The 16,169-nt window shown below is 35.9% G+C and overlaps 2 protein-coding genes and 1 long non-coding RNA gene across 9 annotated transcripts; all 3 read left to right on the top strand.

The window, feature by feature from the left end:
* Positions 1-2,816: 2,816 nt before the first annotated feature.
* On the top strand, positions 2,817-5,946 carry eapp (e2f-associated phosphoprotein). Of its 7 annotated transcripts, none has more exons than XM_074661245.1 (6): positions 2,817-3,059; positions 3,984-4,165; positions 4,335-4,490; positions 4,607-4,721; positions 4,814-4,942; positions 5,224-5,946. In XM_074661245.1, exons 1-6 carry the CDS (start codon positions 2,980-2,982, stop codon positions 5,510-5,512), a joined length of 951 nt encoding a protein of 316 aa, XP_074517346.1. In that variant the 5' UTR covers positions 2,817-2,979; the 3' UTR covers positions 5,513-5,946. The 7 variants fall into 7 exon arrangements, with proteins under 7 accessions (XP_074517346.1, XP_074517348.1, XP_074517349.1 ...); XM_074661247.1 differs by having other exon boundaries at positions 4,338-4,490; XM_074661248.1 differs by having other exon boundaries at positions 4,341-4,490.
* A 1,026-nt stretch (positions 5,947-6,972) lies between these two features.
* sptssa (serine palmitoyltransferase, small subunit A) lies at positions 6,973-11,821 on the top strand. Its single transcript, XM_074661254.1, has 2 exons — positions 6,973-7,181; positions 9,781-11,821. The coding sequence occupies exons 1-2, from the start codon at positions 7,079-7,081 to the stop codon at positions 9,882-9,884; spliced, it is 207 nt and encodes a 68-aa protein (XP_074517355.1). The 5' UTR covers positions 6,973-7,078; the 3' UTR covers positions 9,885-11,821.
* A 1,791-nt stretch (positions 11,822-13,612) lies between these two features.
* LOC141783447 (uncharacterized) lies at positions 13,613-16,126 on the top strand. Its single transcript, XR_012597275.1, has 3 exons — positions 13,613-13,748; positions 15,312-15,422; positions 15,899-16,126. It is a non-coding gene; the product is annotated as an uncharacterized LOC141783447 (long non-coding RNA).
* Positions 16,127-16,169: the final 43 nt, after the last annotated feature.

Raw genomic sequence — 16,169 nt, forward strand, 5'->3', positions numbered from 1 at the left:
ATCAGAGAGGAGTTGTTTAGTGTGTCGGAGAGGAGGAAGAAGAAGAAGAAGAAGAGGAGGCTGTCTGGGGAGCGAGATGTCACACCTGGAATGGAAAATATCACTCTGCACAAACACACACACACAAACACACACACACACAGTCTGACACACAGTCACACAACAGAAAGACACGTTAAAGGACAAACTGCAGGAAAAAGACACAAAACAAACAGCACACACAGAGAGACAAACAACAACAGAGGATGACGTAAACACACAAACAGAGCAGAGAGGAGCAGGAAGCTGGATACATACGTCTAAACACACACACACTGCAGCGCCGTCCTGCACGTCTACGGGATTCATCTCATTGTGGTTTAGAGATACGTGATCTGCGTTTAAATATCTGATCTGAATCAGGAAGATCTCATGTTAATGCAGCTGTAAATGAAGATAGAATGAAGATATGATCGGCACCAAAAGAGTTGTGTAACCTCGTCTGGAACAGGGAGACCGGGGCCCCGTCCTGGAGCCAGACCTGGACCCAGACCTGGGAGGAGAGGAGCTCTGGTGGCATCTAGGCGTGCTGATGCCCGGCATCGCAGACTGGCTCTGGGTACGTGGATAGTCACCTCTAACCAAACTCCTGGAGAGGAGCCGGACTCTGGAAAGGGGTGATTAGGAGGAACGGCCTGCCTGATCTGAACCCGAGGTGTTGTTTGACTTCTGCGCTAGTCATGGATTGTCCATAACAAACACCATGTTGGAGCATGAGGCCGTTCATCAGTGTACCAAAACGTTTATTATTATTATAAGGAAGCTAATATTCAAAGGCCAGGTAGCCAAAACGGTTCGGCTCAACAAAGACCTAAATCTGGTGTGTCTGGTTTCAGGACCAAAACCCGACCCAAACAGCAGGTCCTCTGAGCACTCAGCTACAATCAGCCCAACATAGCAACGCTATACATTTATTTATTTTTTTATTTTTTTATTATTTTATTTATCCATTTAGTATTTATTTATTTATTATTTGATTTGTATTTGATTTGTATTAATTAATTATTTTTTTTATTTTTTTATTTTTATTTATATATTTATTTATTTAATTTTGTATTGATTTATTTATCTATTTAGTATTTATTTATTTATTTATTTATTATTTGATTTGTATTTGATATGTATTAATTTATTAATGTATTAATTTATTAATTGATTTAGTTAGTTTTGTATTTATTTATTTATTAATTTATTTAAAGGAACACAGTTTCTAACACATTAGACACTGTGTGTCTTCTGTTAGTGTACAGATGTACAGGGACGATACTGAGGAAATCTTTAGCACATATGGTTTGATCTATATATTGATCCTGTATCGGTCCGATCACATTTCAGGTTGGAATGTTTCTTTAAACACACTCAGGTTTCAGATAAACCCAGTATGAAACCAGTTTATACCAGTAAAGTGATGAGTGGAGCCGTGAGTTTAACCTGCTGTTATTCATTCTGTATCGATGAAGCCTAAAGAATAACCTCAATTTGAATAAAACCAATTAAACAGGTGAATAAAAATCACAGTATGACAACAGTTTAGTGTAATAGATGAATGAACAGCCCCACATTTAATTTACTAATAAACGATAACAAACAGGAACGTTTTAAACCTCGATTTAAAAGAACTGAGAGGGAGACACCTGACTTGTAGAATATAAATATAAATATAAATAACAGGAAACATTTTAAATGTTTGCTTGCTGGTTGATAAACAGGAGAATAAACTGATTAAATCTTAATATCTTATTTTTGTCCATTTTTCACGACCTTCAGGTCTGTGATCAGTTATGCTTTTTTTAACATAATTTTATTGTCTCCTCTGAAGGTTGGTGCACATTTAAAGACCTTTTAAATCCTCCCTGATGGTGAAAATGTTTCATGTGTCACAGCACAGAAAACATTACATGAAGCCATGAATGAAATACTTGAAGAAGGAGGTGTATTTGATTAACGTCTGTGGTGCTGATGGGAGTTTACCGTTTCACATTGAATCATTTGTTTTTCATTCCCTCTCTGGTTTCTTGGACTACGAGGCGTTCAGGTGGATGTTTATCTGCCCTCTGACCTTTGAGAGGAAGATGCCAGCTGCACATCTCTGATCTGTTGGCGCCACCTAGTGGTGGTCTGTTGTAACAGCAGCAGTTTGCAGAATCACACGTCGGGTCCTTTAAAGTGCTGCAGGACGTTTAAACAGTCCAGCTGTTCATTCAGCATCCCTGTTGAATAGAAGATTAACCAAAAATGTTATTATTATTATTATAAATCAGCCAGTGAATATATACAAAATATATGGGTATAAAAAAATACCCAAATTGATTATTTGGTAAATGTTTGTCTTTTGGGCAAATATAAAATTATCAAAGCCAGAATGTATTGATTATTTGAGTACAACTGCAGACTTTCTATAATTCTGTTGAATCTCAAAAATATAAAAACCTTGAGGACATGTTTGAAGACATTTTTTGGTTATGATAAGAAGATAATTTGTATTTTATTTCATTTTAGTCTACTTTGTTTCTTGTTTTATTTGTCTTTATTTTCTTTTATTCTATATAATTATTTTTTTTATTGTTTCTGTTCTGTTTAATTTTATTAAGTTTTATTTGATTTTTTTTACTTTCATTTGTTTTCTATTTTTATTTAATTTATTTAATTTAATTTTTTTATTTTTATTTTTATTTTTATTTTTTATTTGATTTTATTTTATTTAACATTATTTTATTATGGTAAATAATGTATATAAATGTTGGCTTGGTCCAGCCTCCACCTCCACGCGGTAGATGACGTTACTGTTTCCTCTCCGTGTTTGTTCACTTCCGTTAAACCAAACTAAAGAAGAAGAAGAAGCGGAACCGGAACCGGAAGCAGTGGTTCGTTGCTCGATGCTAACGGTGCTAGCTCGTTAGCAGCTGATTTTGTGTAACTTGAACTTTGTGAAAAGTTAAAATGAACAAACTGAATAAACCGCAGGAGTTTGACTCGTATGAGCTCGAGGAGCCGAGCGACGAGGAGAGAGCGGAGGACAGGTACGAGATGATATATAGAAAGAGGTTTTAGATGTAAAGCCAGTGTAGCGTTAGCACCATGAGGCTAACGAGCTAACATGCTAACATGCTAACATGTAAACAAACTGGAACATGCTGGAGACTGTCTCTCTCTACACGGCACTTTTATTCATATAATAATGAGTTATATAATACTATAAAATCAATAAAAGGCAGAGCGGTTTGCTGTTTTAATTCTAGCGCTCATGTTGTCTTCGTCTTTCTTTATAAACACTACAACAATAATAAACACATTCAGATCATGAATAGAAGCACAACCAAACCACTGCATGATGTGTAGACCTTCATAACCAGTGTGAGGAAGTATTCATATATATATATAAATACCACACTTTAAAAACACTTGCACGTAAAAGTCGTGCATTAAAGTTGCTACTTCAGTAAAAGTATGTTTGTAGTATAATTAGGAAAATGTACTTTAAAGTATGAAAAGTGTGTGTTTAAAATGTACTCAATGCAGAAAAATAAAAACTGAAATAAACTAAACTCAAGCTTATTTTTTTATATAATATCATTTTAAAAATAGCAGGAATATGGAACCATGAAATGTTTTTACATGAAAAATGTCTTAAACTATTAAAATAATTGCCAATTCATTTTCTGTCAATTGACTATCATTACCATTACTAAATATTTTTTGGTTTTCACCTTTTATTGGCAGTGAAGAGACAGATAGACAGATAGACAGGAAACGGGAGAGAGAAAGGGGGTTATGACATGCAACAAAGGTCACCAGCTGGAATCGAACCGGTTGCGTTGCGGTTATGTAGGATGCGCCGTAAATCAGAGCCAGATTAGTTTTTTAAACCAGACTTGTTGCCCGAAGGATGTCAGAAAAAGTGAAACACGACAAAATGTGAACTTCTCTCTCTTGCTGTGTTTCAGTTCGGAGGACGAGCTGGAGGTGCTGCTGAACGGGACTCCGGAGCAGAAGAAGAAGCTGATCAGAGAGTACCTGACGGGGGAGAGCGAGTCGTCCAGCGGGGATGAGTTCGAGAAGGAGATGGAGGCCGAGCTCAGCTCCACCATCAAGACCATAGAGGGAACCTGGGCACCATCAGCAGCAGGTAACGCCGACCTGCCATGAAATTACATTTGTCACTTAAATGAAAAGGCGATATTGTGTCCGTCCGTTGTGGTTCATCATAATCGGTGTCTCATCCTGTGAGACAGACAGGATCTTGTTGTGAAAGCATTCCTGATGTTTGTGTGTTTGTACTCCAGCAGGAGCAGGAGGAGGAGGAGGAGGAGGAGGAGGAGGAGAAGGAGGAGGAGGTGGTGGTGGTGGCGGTGGTGGCGGTGGCGGCGGCGGTGGCGCTCCTGGACTTCCTAACGCAGAGATGTACGATGAGGTGTACTTTGATTCTGACTCCGAGGGGGAGGACACACCAAGTAAGCATGAATGTTTCCCAACATTAGTTTCCCTAAATATGTCACCACCATGAATGATGAAGTCGTCCCTCATTAAAGCCAATTTTATCTGTTAAACCTCTCTGTTTCCTCTGTAGGCAGCTCCACTGGCCGGAAGCGGAGACAGCGGGTCATACTGACCAATGACGAGCTGCTGTACGACCCCGACGAGGACGACAGGGACCAGGCCTGGGTGGACGCCAGGAGGAGACGGTAAGACGCTCAGCAGGAGTCACTCTGATATTGTTTATCCAGATGAGACTTTTTTACCTCGTAGTCATTCGGCCTTGTGTCTTCCTGTGCAGGTATGACTGCAGGAAGCGACCGGCTGCAGGGTCTCGGTCGCAGTCTCGTCAGGCTCTGGGTTTACCGAGCAGCGACGCCATCCTCAACTGTCCCGCCTGCATGACGACGCTCTGCCTGGACTGTCAGAGGTGAGACAATAAGAGTCAGGGTTAGTTTGTACCACACTGAGGCATGACATCACAGAACATGCTGCTTCCCAACATGAGCTGCTGCGCGATGGACTTTCGCTCCAACAAAGTGAGGGATGTTCTAATAAATGAAATAAAAATCATTAGTTGCAGCCCCGTTTTAATTGACATCGATTCTCCAGCTGCAGTCGTGTAAAAACTCACCGGCTAACTGGCACTTCTCAGCTGACATCATCGGCTTTATTTACTGATGAAATATTGAGTTTTTTGTTTCCCATCAGGCATGAAAAGTACCGGACGCAGTACCGAGCCATGTTCGTCATGAACTGCGTGGTGAAGAAAGACGAGGTTTTGCGCTACAAAACCCAGCAGGAGACGAAACAGAGGAAGAGGAGGAGGGGACAGAAGACGGAGACGCCGATGGAGGAAACCCCCAACCCGACGCCGGCGGGGATGGACGCCGATGAGGTTTACCACCCGGTTCAGTGCACCGAGTGCTCCACTGAGGTGGCCGTGTTCGATAAAGACGAGGTCTACCACTTCTTCAACATCCTGGCCAGCCACTGCTGAGACGGACAAGCAGCAAGATGGTGTTTTTTATTATCACATGAGTTTATTTTTATTACAAGAAGAAGAGCTGACTGCTTCTTTCTGTCTGAGAGGGAGGAATCCCGCTGTGGTCGCTCTGAGTGCATCGACCCATCAGCCAGTTGAGAACATTGTTGGTCATTTCAGTTGATTAATGAGGAGAAAAACAATCTGGATATCAGTGGAATATCAGCAGCACGTCGTCTATCTGTGGCATTTTTAATCTCTCTTTAATGTCTCACAAAAACTCGAATTGGACAGCGAAAATCATCTCTGATGGTCACTACTGGACTGAATACACTAGAGCACGGATTTTGAGGCATTTGTTTTTTTTTGAAGAATTGTGAACAAGATGTGTACTGAGAGGGATATTTAACAGTTGCAAATAAACTTGTCAGTGCTTTCTGGTGAACAAACCATATGTATTTTTATTATTTATCTGTCGACATATACAGAACCGTACTCATGCCAATACCGATACAGCTGCTAGAGGAACAATTTTTGGTATAGTTCTAATATACTTACTTTATGTTTCAAGAAGACAAAATATAATTTCAATTTTAAAGAAGGATCGGTAATGTGCTAACAGCTGCTCACTGTAGTTTTTGTAAAACAAACAGGAGGAAAGAGTGAGTTTGTTGGAGACTATTTTCAGCGGCGGATTAATCCACATGTGGGGCTCTAATGAGTATTAATGGTCAAAATAAACTACAGTGTGTGTATTCATGGTTTAAGGACAACAATTGAGTTTTTTAAATTGTATATTATCAGTCAATACTTGTTAGTAGGATCAATTAATTGTTGGGTTTCTTCATGGGACATTAAAAACACAAGTAGCAATATATTTGAAAATTGTAAACAAGACAAGAAAATGGAAATATGACAAAGTAATTCAGATGTATGAAAAGTGGTAGGATGGAAAGAAGAAATTGGGGGAACAAATTGACAAATTATATGAAACTAGTTTCATAAAAATAATACATGTTATACATATATATAAGCTCGTTGTTATATATATATATATATATATATATATATATATATATATATATATATATATATATATATAAAAACTATACAACAAAATCTAAGGAAAGGAAAAGATGAATTAAAAACAAAACAAAAAACAATCAGGGTCTGTTAAACAATTGGAATAAATTTGAAATGTAAAAATTATAAAAAAAAATTCCAATTTGTCAAATATGCTTTAAAAATAGTATCTTTAAAAGTATAAAAGGAGGGTATTCTTTTATTAATTTTGTTGATATGATGTTTTGCTAAGATATTAATCAAATAAAAAAATAAATAAAAAAATCACATATGTGTTTTATTTTTATGTTTTCACTTAATCTGCACCTTATTTTGAAATCAGGATGTAGGAACTCCCTTGTCTGCGTCAGATCCGTGCCGTGCTGTGGTTGGCTGAAAAAGAGCACCTTATTAAAAACGTCATACGCAACCAGGAAGTCCCCGACTAGGAATCACAAACAGAGGAAACAACAACAGTTAGTAGTTATTAAAGTTATTAAAGTTATTAAAGTTAGAATAATGGCTCTGGGTGACTGTTGGAAGCAGTTATCCTGGTTCTACTACCAGTACCTGCTGGTGACGGCGCTCTACATGCTGGAGCCGTGGGAGAGGACCGTGTTCAGTATCCTTCACCGAGTGAAACCAACGAGCTAATGTGAGCTAACAGAGCTAACCAGGGTGCTTTAGCTTTATACACAACTCTAACTTTAACAATGGATAAACCTAGTTAAGTTGTGTTGTGAATATCAGGTATATATATATATAATAATGTATAGGGGTTTATGGTAAATTCGGCATATATTTAATGTACCAGTCGGTTTATATTTTAGTTGAAATGTAAATCAATCAAGTGTTTGAAGACACAGTATACTCTAAAAATGAATACTATTTTTATTTTTTTAATATTGCCGAATTAATGGACTACACCCATAGTTTTAGGGAAAAGTCTCACATTTTATTCCATAACGTACGTGCATTTATTTATAAGTAAAAGATCGTTAAATACAGAGAATTTCAAAGGGAGCCTTGTGTGATTGACTGAACTTCTCGCTAAAGACACATAACTCTAACTGTTCTAATGGATAAACTTGTTTAAGTTGTGTTGTGAATATCAGGTAAGGCTTTTTACAAATGTATAGAGGTTTATGGTAAATTCGGCATATATTTAATGTACCAGTCTGTTTACGTTTTCAATTTGAATCGATCAAGTGTTTGAAGACACATTATACTCTTAACAATTAAATGAATACTATTTATATTTTTTAATAATGCCGAATTAATGGACTACAGCTATAGTTTTAGGAAAAGTCTCGCATTTTGTTCCATAACGTACGTGCATTTACATATAAGTGAAAGATCGTTAAATACATATAATTTTAAACGGAGCCTTGTGTGATTGACTCTGAACTTCTCGCTAGTTAAGGGTTTTGCGGAAAATAACAAAACTCTTATTTGTAGTTAAGAATTATTTAATGTTTGAGTGCCGATTTAAAGACTTTGCACTAATAGATCAGAGAGGCTCTCACACTTTATTGTTCTACTCTCATACCGTTTGTTTATAAGTAAAAACGCGTTAAATAGCTAGAATCTTCGATGGAGTTCTGAATGTGGTTGACGTCATAGAAGAGGATGTAATGGGCTAGCCGCAGGGAGCTTCCTATCAACCGTCAGGTGACTCACACATGCTGATCAACACAAGATACAGCATATGTTTCTGTTTTAATTTAGATAACAGAAGCTCAATTAAGCAGTAAAACTTTAACCTGGAAAGTCTGGTTGATTTCCTGTGAAGGATCTTTGGTTAATAATTAAAGTGTATCATGTTGATGGTGTTTATTGCTGCACTTTGATCTGTGCAGCAGCAGCACATTATGTAGTACAGCAGGTATCGTCTTCCTACAGTTGGTGTCACCCTCATCTCGTCTTCCCTGAGGCTCAGGTGTGTTTGTTATTGTTCTGCTGCTCGTCATCAGCCTGAGTGCTGACATCCATCAAATGTTAATTCACCCAGCTGCTCAGGAATCAGGCTGCTGATTCTGGTGTTAAGTAATCAGTAATAGCTTGTATAAACATACCAAATACTTGTTGATTACAGCTTAAAAAATGGTCGGATAAACTTGATTTCTATTTGGTTTATTTGGCTGATAATCAGGCTGCAAAGTCTTGACAAAACTTTGAGCTCTCCTTACTTGAGATGGGAGTTATTCATGTTTTGAAGCTCCTTCTTTAAGGTGGAGGGTATAAATACAGCGGCCACTTTGGGACGAACTTCCCCCCCTCCTGCAAGGAAATAAATAAATATCAGAAACAGAAATACTGTATTGATCCACGGGGGAAAATTGAGTTACGTTGTAATCCCAATCTAGAATAGAAATATATATATATATATATATATATATATATATATATATAAACATAGAGAAATCATAAGAAAATATAAATAAGAAATATGTATTACAACTTTTAAATATTTAAAAAGAAATAACATTTAAAAAGAAATTAATAAATAAATGTATTTAAAAATGAATATAAATAAATAAGAGAAAAATAAACAAGAGTAAATAAATAGGGAATTAATACAGAAAAATTAATAAATAAAGAGGTAAATTAAAACAGAAATATCAATTTATTTCATATTTTATCAATTAATTAATGCCTACATTTATTTGTATTAAATGTTTTGCTATATTTAATTACACATTTATTTATTTATTGAATTCAATTTGCGTTAATGCGTTATTATGGCGTTATTGCGACAGCCCTAGTTTTAAGACCTTTCACCTTTAAATTTTTCTTCTACTTGATTAAATATTAGTATCGTGAGGATTGTAAACCAATCACAGATGTATGTATATTTTGGTGATTTTACAATGTCTTCATGGTCAGTTGGGTTTATTTATTTATTTTTATTAACTTATTTTTATTTATTTATGTTAATGTATTATTTATTTCATTTATTTCAATTCATATATTTTCATTTATTTATTATTTTTTATTTCATTTATTTAAATTTATATATTTTCATTATTTTTTTAAATTCTTTAATTTCTTAGGTTTTCTTAGTTACACTCTCGCTTAAAAACTGAACCTGCTACAACCTAAAAGTTGCGTTAATTCGTTAAAGAAATTAGTGGCGTTAAAACAAATTTGAATTAACTTCGACAGCCCCAGTAGAAACTTGAATCTCCTTCTTCAGTTCCTCCTTAACTCCTCCTCCTCAGACTCCCTACTGATCTCCGTGGCCGGCATGGCCGTTTACACCGGCTACGTCTTCATGCCGCAGCACATCATGGCTATCCTGCACTACTTCGAGGTCGTCCAATGACACGATGACCCCGTCCGTCCGTCTGTCCGCCTGCCCATAGGTCCTGTCTCTCTCTGGCTTCCTGTGCGTCCATCTACTTGCCGTCTCCTGGGCTCGAGGTGGTCGATCGTTTCCAACCATGTTGAGGCAGAACTTCTCCTCCTCCTCCTGTTTTCTTCCAAAGCTAATTCAATATCAAAGGTCAAAGCTCTGAACGTCGTGCTTGAGGTCACGTTGGATGATCTTATTCTTCTTCACTGAAATCGTTGGGATTGTGAGCAGCGTCGGAGGCGAGGCCTCAGAAGAGGGTGTGGACTGTTTTTGAGGACGGATGTCTGGTTGTGTGGAGCGATTGGACTATTTTGTTTTTATTCCACTGAGACATGAAACCATTGTTGTCTTAGAGTTTTATGCGGCGGCTGATGGACAATTGTCCTTTTACTCCATTTTATGAGCCAAATATGATTACTAGAGCAGGATCAGATCTCTGGACGAGGCCTGATCGTCACAGTAGCTGCTGTTAAAGGAACAACTTTTCAACCTTCTTCAACATCATTTTCCAGCACAGTAGAGGTAGTAGAAGGTGGAAGAACAGGTGGAGAATGGTGGCGCGGTAACCAATCATACTTGTCTTATATTTATTGTAAGTGAATGTAATTGGCTCATTATTTGACTCCTGAAATAACACTCCAACTATCAGCACCAACCTGTATCAGGTGGCTTCTTCAGTCGCCGCAAATTCCTGCTAAAGGTAAAGGGCGGGTCCATTATTTTTATATCATTCTGAAGCTTCCCAGTGGACATTCACATTTTGGTCAAAGTATGTTTTATCATCAAAAGACTATTTTCCCTTCAAGCTCTTCTAAAACCGTCTTCCCCACATGGTGACCTGACGTAGGTTTCTGCATGATGACGCTGCTACATGTACAGTGTGTATATATATATATATATATATATATATATATATACACACATCCTTATAGTAAGTGTATTAATACAGTTACTCAGATGGCGGTTGGCGTGCTCCCAGTGTGGAGAAGCAGACAGGAGTACTAAGCGACATACTGCTGTCGACGCCACGTTAGTTCAGATCAGAAAGTCACACAATAACACAAACTAACTAACCGATGGATGCAGCGGTAGACCAGCAACTCCCCGGTTCTGAGAGGTAAAATTACTGTTTTTTTCAATGGAGTCTGGTGGCTTTAACTGTACATAAAACCCCACTTAAAAAAATAGAAACTAACCCTTTCAGTTATTTCCAAACTTAGCACAGCTTACGTTGACTCAGCTAGTGCTAGCATTCATATTATTCAGCACCTTATTGATTAGCTTACTGCGCCACCCTAAGTCACTGCTTTCTGCTAACGGCTGAGTGGGCGTTTCCATTTGTAAAATAACGCAGATGGACCCGCCCCTTTAAAGCTAAACAAACAAGTCAGCAGATAATAAAGAATTCTGCAAATTAGAGTTAAAAAGGTGACATTTAAATTCAGGCTTTAAAGGAAATAGAGCCTGAAGAATGAAGGTGTTTCCTTTTATATGCGTCATATTTACACAGAGGTTTGGCTCAGCTGGCAGAGTATCTAATGACTGTTTGTCTTGCCGGGTTAAAGTTAGACGTGGCTTCAGCGTTTCTCTTTTTAAACCACGCAGCAGGCAGCGTTAACAGTTTCCTCTTTGTACAGAAATGAGAAATGTTCCATTTTTTATGTAATCATATTTTATGATATGTACTGGTATCCCTTTAGAAAGTTGTGATTATTTTTTCCCTGCGAAAATTATGTATTTCTCTAAATTTGTTTGTGTATATAATCTTGTATACATATTTGTAAAGTTTTGTGGTCGGGTAGGTTGGCGTATAGAATAAAACATATTTGTGTTTTTTTGTGAACTACTGATGCTAAACACTGTTCTATGACTCTGGAATCATTAAAGGGATATTTCACTAAGACAAAGCAGTCTGTTTTACCTGCGGAAATGTTAATAATACACATATGATAATATTGTGTAAATAAGACGAGCACTTCTTAAATCATTTTATAAACAGTTATGGTTACAGATTCTCTCTCTCCACCTCCCTTAACTCACATTTTGAGTGTAATTCATTTGCCAAAAAAGAGACAAAACAATATCTGCAATAATCCCCCAAAACGAGGGAATCCTGATTACCTTGTACTTTTTAAAGTTATCTGCAAATCTGCATTAAAAATGTCTGCAATTACTTTTTATTATTTAATTCCAGGCTTTAGGTGGTCCTGAGTGTAACGATCATGGCTACGTTCAGCTGTAGAAGAGCTACAGTTTCATTATTTTGGTAACAAAAGTCAGACAAGATGATCTTCAAATAAGTTTTTTAAAAGATATAATTATTTTTTAATGTTTGTTGTAATTGACAGTGAAAAGCCTCAAAGTCTTAAAAGTAGGTTAATAAAAAATTATTTCTTTCCCCACCCCTGTATTTGCCTTTATTAGACACTAGATGGGAGTGTTTCAATGTGTTTGAGCCAAATTACACACATTGAAGGAGTAGTTCTTATTTAGTTAGTTAGAATTTTATTGAATATGTTTCTTTACATACATTTTAATTTTCTCTTTTATTTATTATTTCTTTACATCTATTCATTTATTTATTTTTTTATTTATTTTATATATATTTATTTTTAAATGTATGTATTTACTTGTGCAAATGGAAAATCACACAGAAATAAATAAATGAATGCATACATTTGAAAATAAATAATTAAAAAATGTATTTATTTATTTTTGCATTTACTTCTATTTATTTATTTCTTCATTTATTTTTTTAAATGTATGTATTTATTTATTTATGCACATTTTTCCCCTTTGCATTTCACCCCTTATTTATTTCCCCAAACTTTTTATTTCTGTATTCTTTTCTTTAGATATTTCTATTTGCATTTCTTTTCCCTGACATAAATTTAAAACTTAATAAAAAATAAATAAATAAAAGGGAAATTAAACAGAAGAGTAAATAGATACGGGAATTAATACAAAGATAAATAAATAAAGAAGCAAATTAAACCAATAGTATCAATTTATGTCACATTTTATCAATTAATGAATGGCTACATTTATTTTTTTGCTGCATTTAATGACATATTTATTTATTTATTTTATGAGTAAAAAGTACGATTAATACTAGTAATATTTCCCTCTGAGGTGTAGTGGAGGAGAAGTAAAGAAAAGTAGCATAACATTGAAATACTCAAGTAAAGTACAAATACCTTAAAGTCGTACTTAAGTACAATAGATAGAGTAAATGTACTTAGTTATATTCCAACACTAGCTGCTAAATAAATAAATATATTTAAAAGTTAATAAAAATAAATAAATTAAATGGAAAATTAAATAGAAGAGTAGATAGAAGGGGAATTAATACAAAGGTAAATAAAGAAGCAAATTAAAAAAGAAATATCAATTTATCACATTTGATCAATTAAATAATGGCTACATTTATTTTTCGCTGCATTTAATTACGGAATTATTTATTTATCAAGTAATTTATTTATTTATTCATTTGTTTTTGAGTAATAAGTACTATTAATACTAGTAATATGTCCCTCTGAGATGTAGTGGAGAAGAAGTAAAGAAAAGTAGCATAAAATCGAAATACTCAAGTGAAGTACAAGTACCTCAAAGTGGTACTTAAGTACAATAGAGAGAGTAAATGTACTTAGTTATATTCCACTACTTGTTGCTAAAGCCATGGGTGTATTTCTGTTGTTACCCGCTGAGGCCACCAGAGGCAGCAGTGAGCTGAGCCGCTGCTGAGCACAACTTCCGGTTGGAGAGCGAAGAAGGAGTAGATTTAAAGGTGTTTGGTTACCTGTAGTGTGTTTGGACTATGTTGGAGTTTATAAGGTAACAAACTGCTTTAAAATCTCCTGATATTAACGTGGATTCTACTGAAATGTCGCTAAGTAGTTCGCCCTGCCTAGCAGGTAGTTATCTAACTTCTAAAACACCCGCTGCCTGTAAAACCGTCAATACACTAAACTTTATATCATCCTATTGTTTAATTTATCTAATAATTCTTGTTTTATTTCATCAGATTAAACACAGAAGAAAGTTAGTGGACTGTTACAACTCACATTCATCGCCTCTCTTTAGCGAAATCCTATTGGCTAGTCAGCTCAGGGCAGCGCTCCTATTGGTCAAACCCCCGTCCAGGTCTTCTCCTATTGGCCAGTCAGCTCAGGGCAGCGCTTCTATTGGTCAAACCCCCGTCCAGGTCTTCTCCTATTGGCCAGTCAGCTCAGGGCAGCGCTCCTATTGGTCAAACCCCCGTCCAGGTCTTCTCCTATTGGCTCATGAACCTAGACGCAATGTAGTAAGACCTTTTTTTTTGTTTTAATTCAAATCTTTATTGCAAATATAGAGCACATACAAACAAAACACACTTTTAATTAAAAACATCAAACAAAGAGCACAAATAAATTGTTTTTTATGCTTTGTTATTTATTTATTTTTTAAATTAAAATGGTTTTAATGTGCTGTTTAGTTTAATTTTCAAACCATATAAATTAGGGTTTAGGGTGACTATATTTGGATTTATGAATATGAAATTTTGCTGAAATTATTTCAAATTTATTACATATAATTCTTCGCATTTCTAGGGGCCGGGCAGCTATGCTGTCGGTCCCTCTTGTTTTTGTCAATATTCCTCTTCTTCTTCTTCTTCTTCTTCTTCTTCTTCTTCTCTCTTTCTAGGAAATCTGCCTTGCCATGCATGAAAATAAACCAAACTGTTCACATACAGTAGGTCCAATCCTATGCTAAATTTCCTCAACTGGCTTTGTTGGCCAATAGTCCTGATGGTGGCGCTACTGCAAATGCCTAAAGTTTAAAACTTTGAAAATTCATAACAAATCATCCGTACGTGCTACAACTTTGCAACTTTCAACAAAATGTTCAGATGCTTCAACCTTCTACTCTAAAATATGGTTGAGTAAGAGTACCTCAAAATTGCACTTTAGTTACTTTCTACCACTGAAAATCAAATAGATAAATACATCAAACGTGTTTTACGATGTCTTCCTAAAGAATTACTGCTTGTTTGTTCTTTGCTGTTAGAATAAAATAAAAGTTTCACAAATCGGAATCTTGATTTTAAACCATCTTGAAAAATTCACTATACGGTTCTCAAATGTCGGCTATTTGTTGTGAGATATAAGTTTATATTGTATTCATGTTATTTTGGCCTCACCCTGTATGCATGAACCACGTTGAACATCACAATGCTCTAAATGCTGCTTCATTGGTTAATTCTGCAGATTAAATGATATCTATGGGAAATAATATCTACTGATTATCAGCAGCTTCAATCAAACTCTGTCTTTAAACCCTATCACTGTAAAGTCAGGCAGTATCTCTGTGATTCCAACGCTCTTCCTGAGAATCACTGTTTCCTTCTGTGTTTGGCAGCAGACCAGAGAGGAAACCAGAGTGCTGGTTACTGGTTAACTGGGACCATGAAGCTCTTCTCACTTACGCACAATCAGCTGCTGACTGGAGTTTGAACCGCTGCCATGTGAGGTACAAAAACACACACAACATTTCTACTGTACAGTCAGATTTCACTAAATATCCTCTGGTTTGTCTCATTAGACGTCGACTTTTCAAGGCTCTCAAGACAATTGTTCCAAATCATTTTGTCTTATTAATCAGAGCCAGAATAAACCGACTGACTGTTCACACTTTGTCTCTGGTTATCACAGCTCATCTTTAATTATGAACTGAGTTTTATGGTTATTTTTTGATGACAGTGTTGCAGAAAGAATTGTTCATTTGTTTCCTGTCTATAGATGAACTTGTAGTTTTACCACAACTGCAGTTGGGAAGTTATTCTCTGTAGATTCGTCACGCTGAGAGAAAAATAGTTTTTTTCCATTGTTAATATAAAAATATTGATTAGTGCAGCTTTAACTTAACGAGCACTTTGAGTTGTCTCAGAATATTTATTTATTTATAGTCATTTATTTATTTATTATTTTTTTATTTTATTTTGGCAGGTCCTCCATACAAAATGACCCCAGCTCTGTATTATTATTATTATTATTATTACTATTATTATTATTATTATTATTATTATTATTATTATTATTATACTGTATGGGCTATCTGCTCTGTATTATAATTATAATTATTATTATTATTTTTATTATCCTGTATGTATGGGCTATCTTGCTCTGTATTATTATTAGTATCCTGATCCTGTATATATGGGCTATATCTGCTGTGCTCAGCTGCTGTCTGTCTCTTCCTGGCGCGTGGTCAACTTCA

Source organism: Sebastes fasciatus, chromosome 15, assembly GCF_043250625.1.
Source record: "Sebastes fasciatus isolate fSebFas1 chromosome 15, fSebFas1.pri, whole genome shotgun sequence".
Classification (NCBI taxonomy): domain Eukaryota; kingdom Metazoa; phylum Chordata; class Actinopteri; order Perciformes; family Sebastidae; genus Sebastes; species Sebastes fasciatus.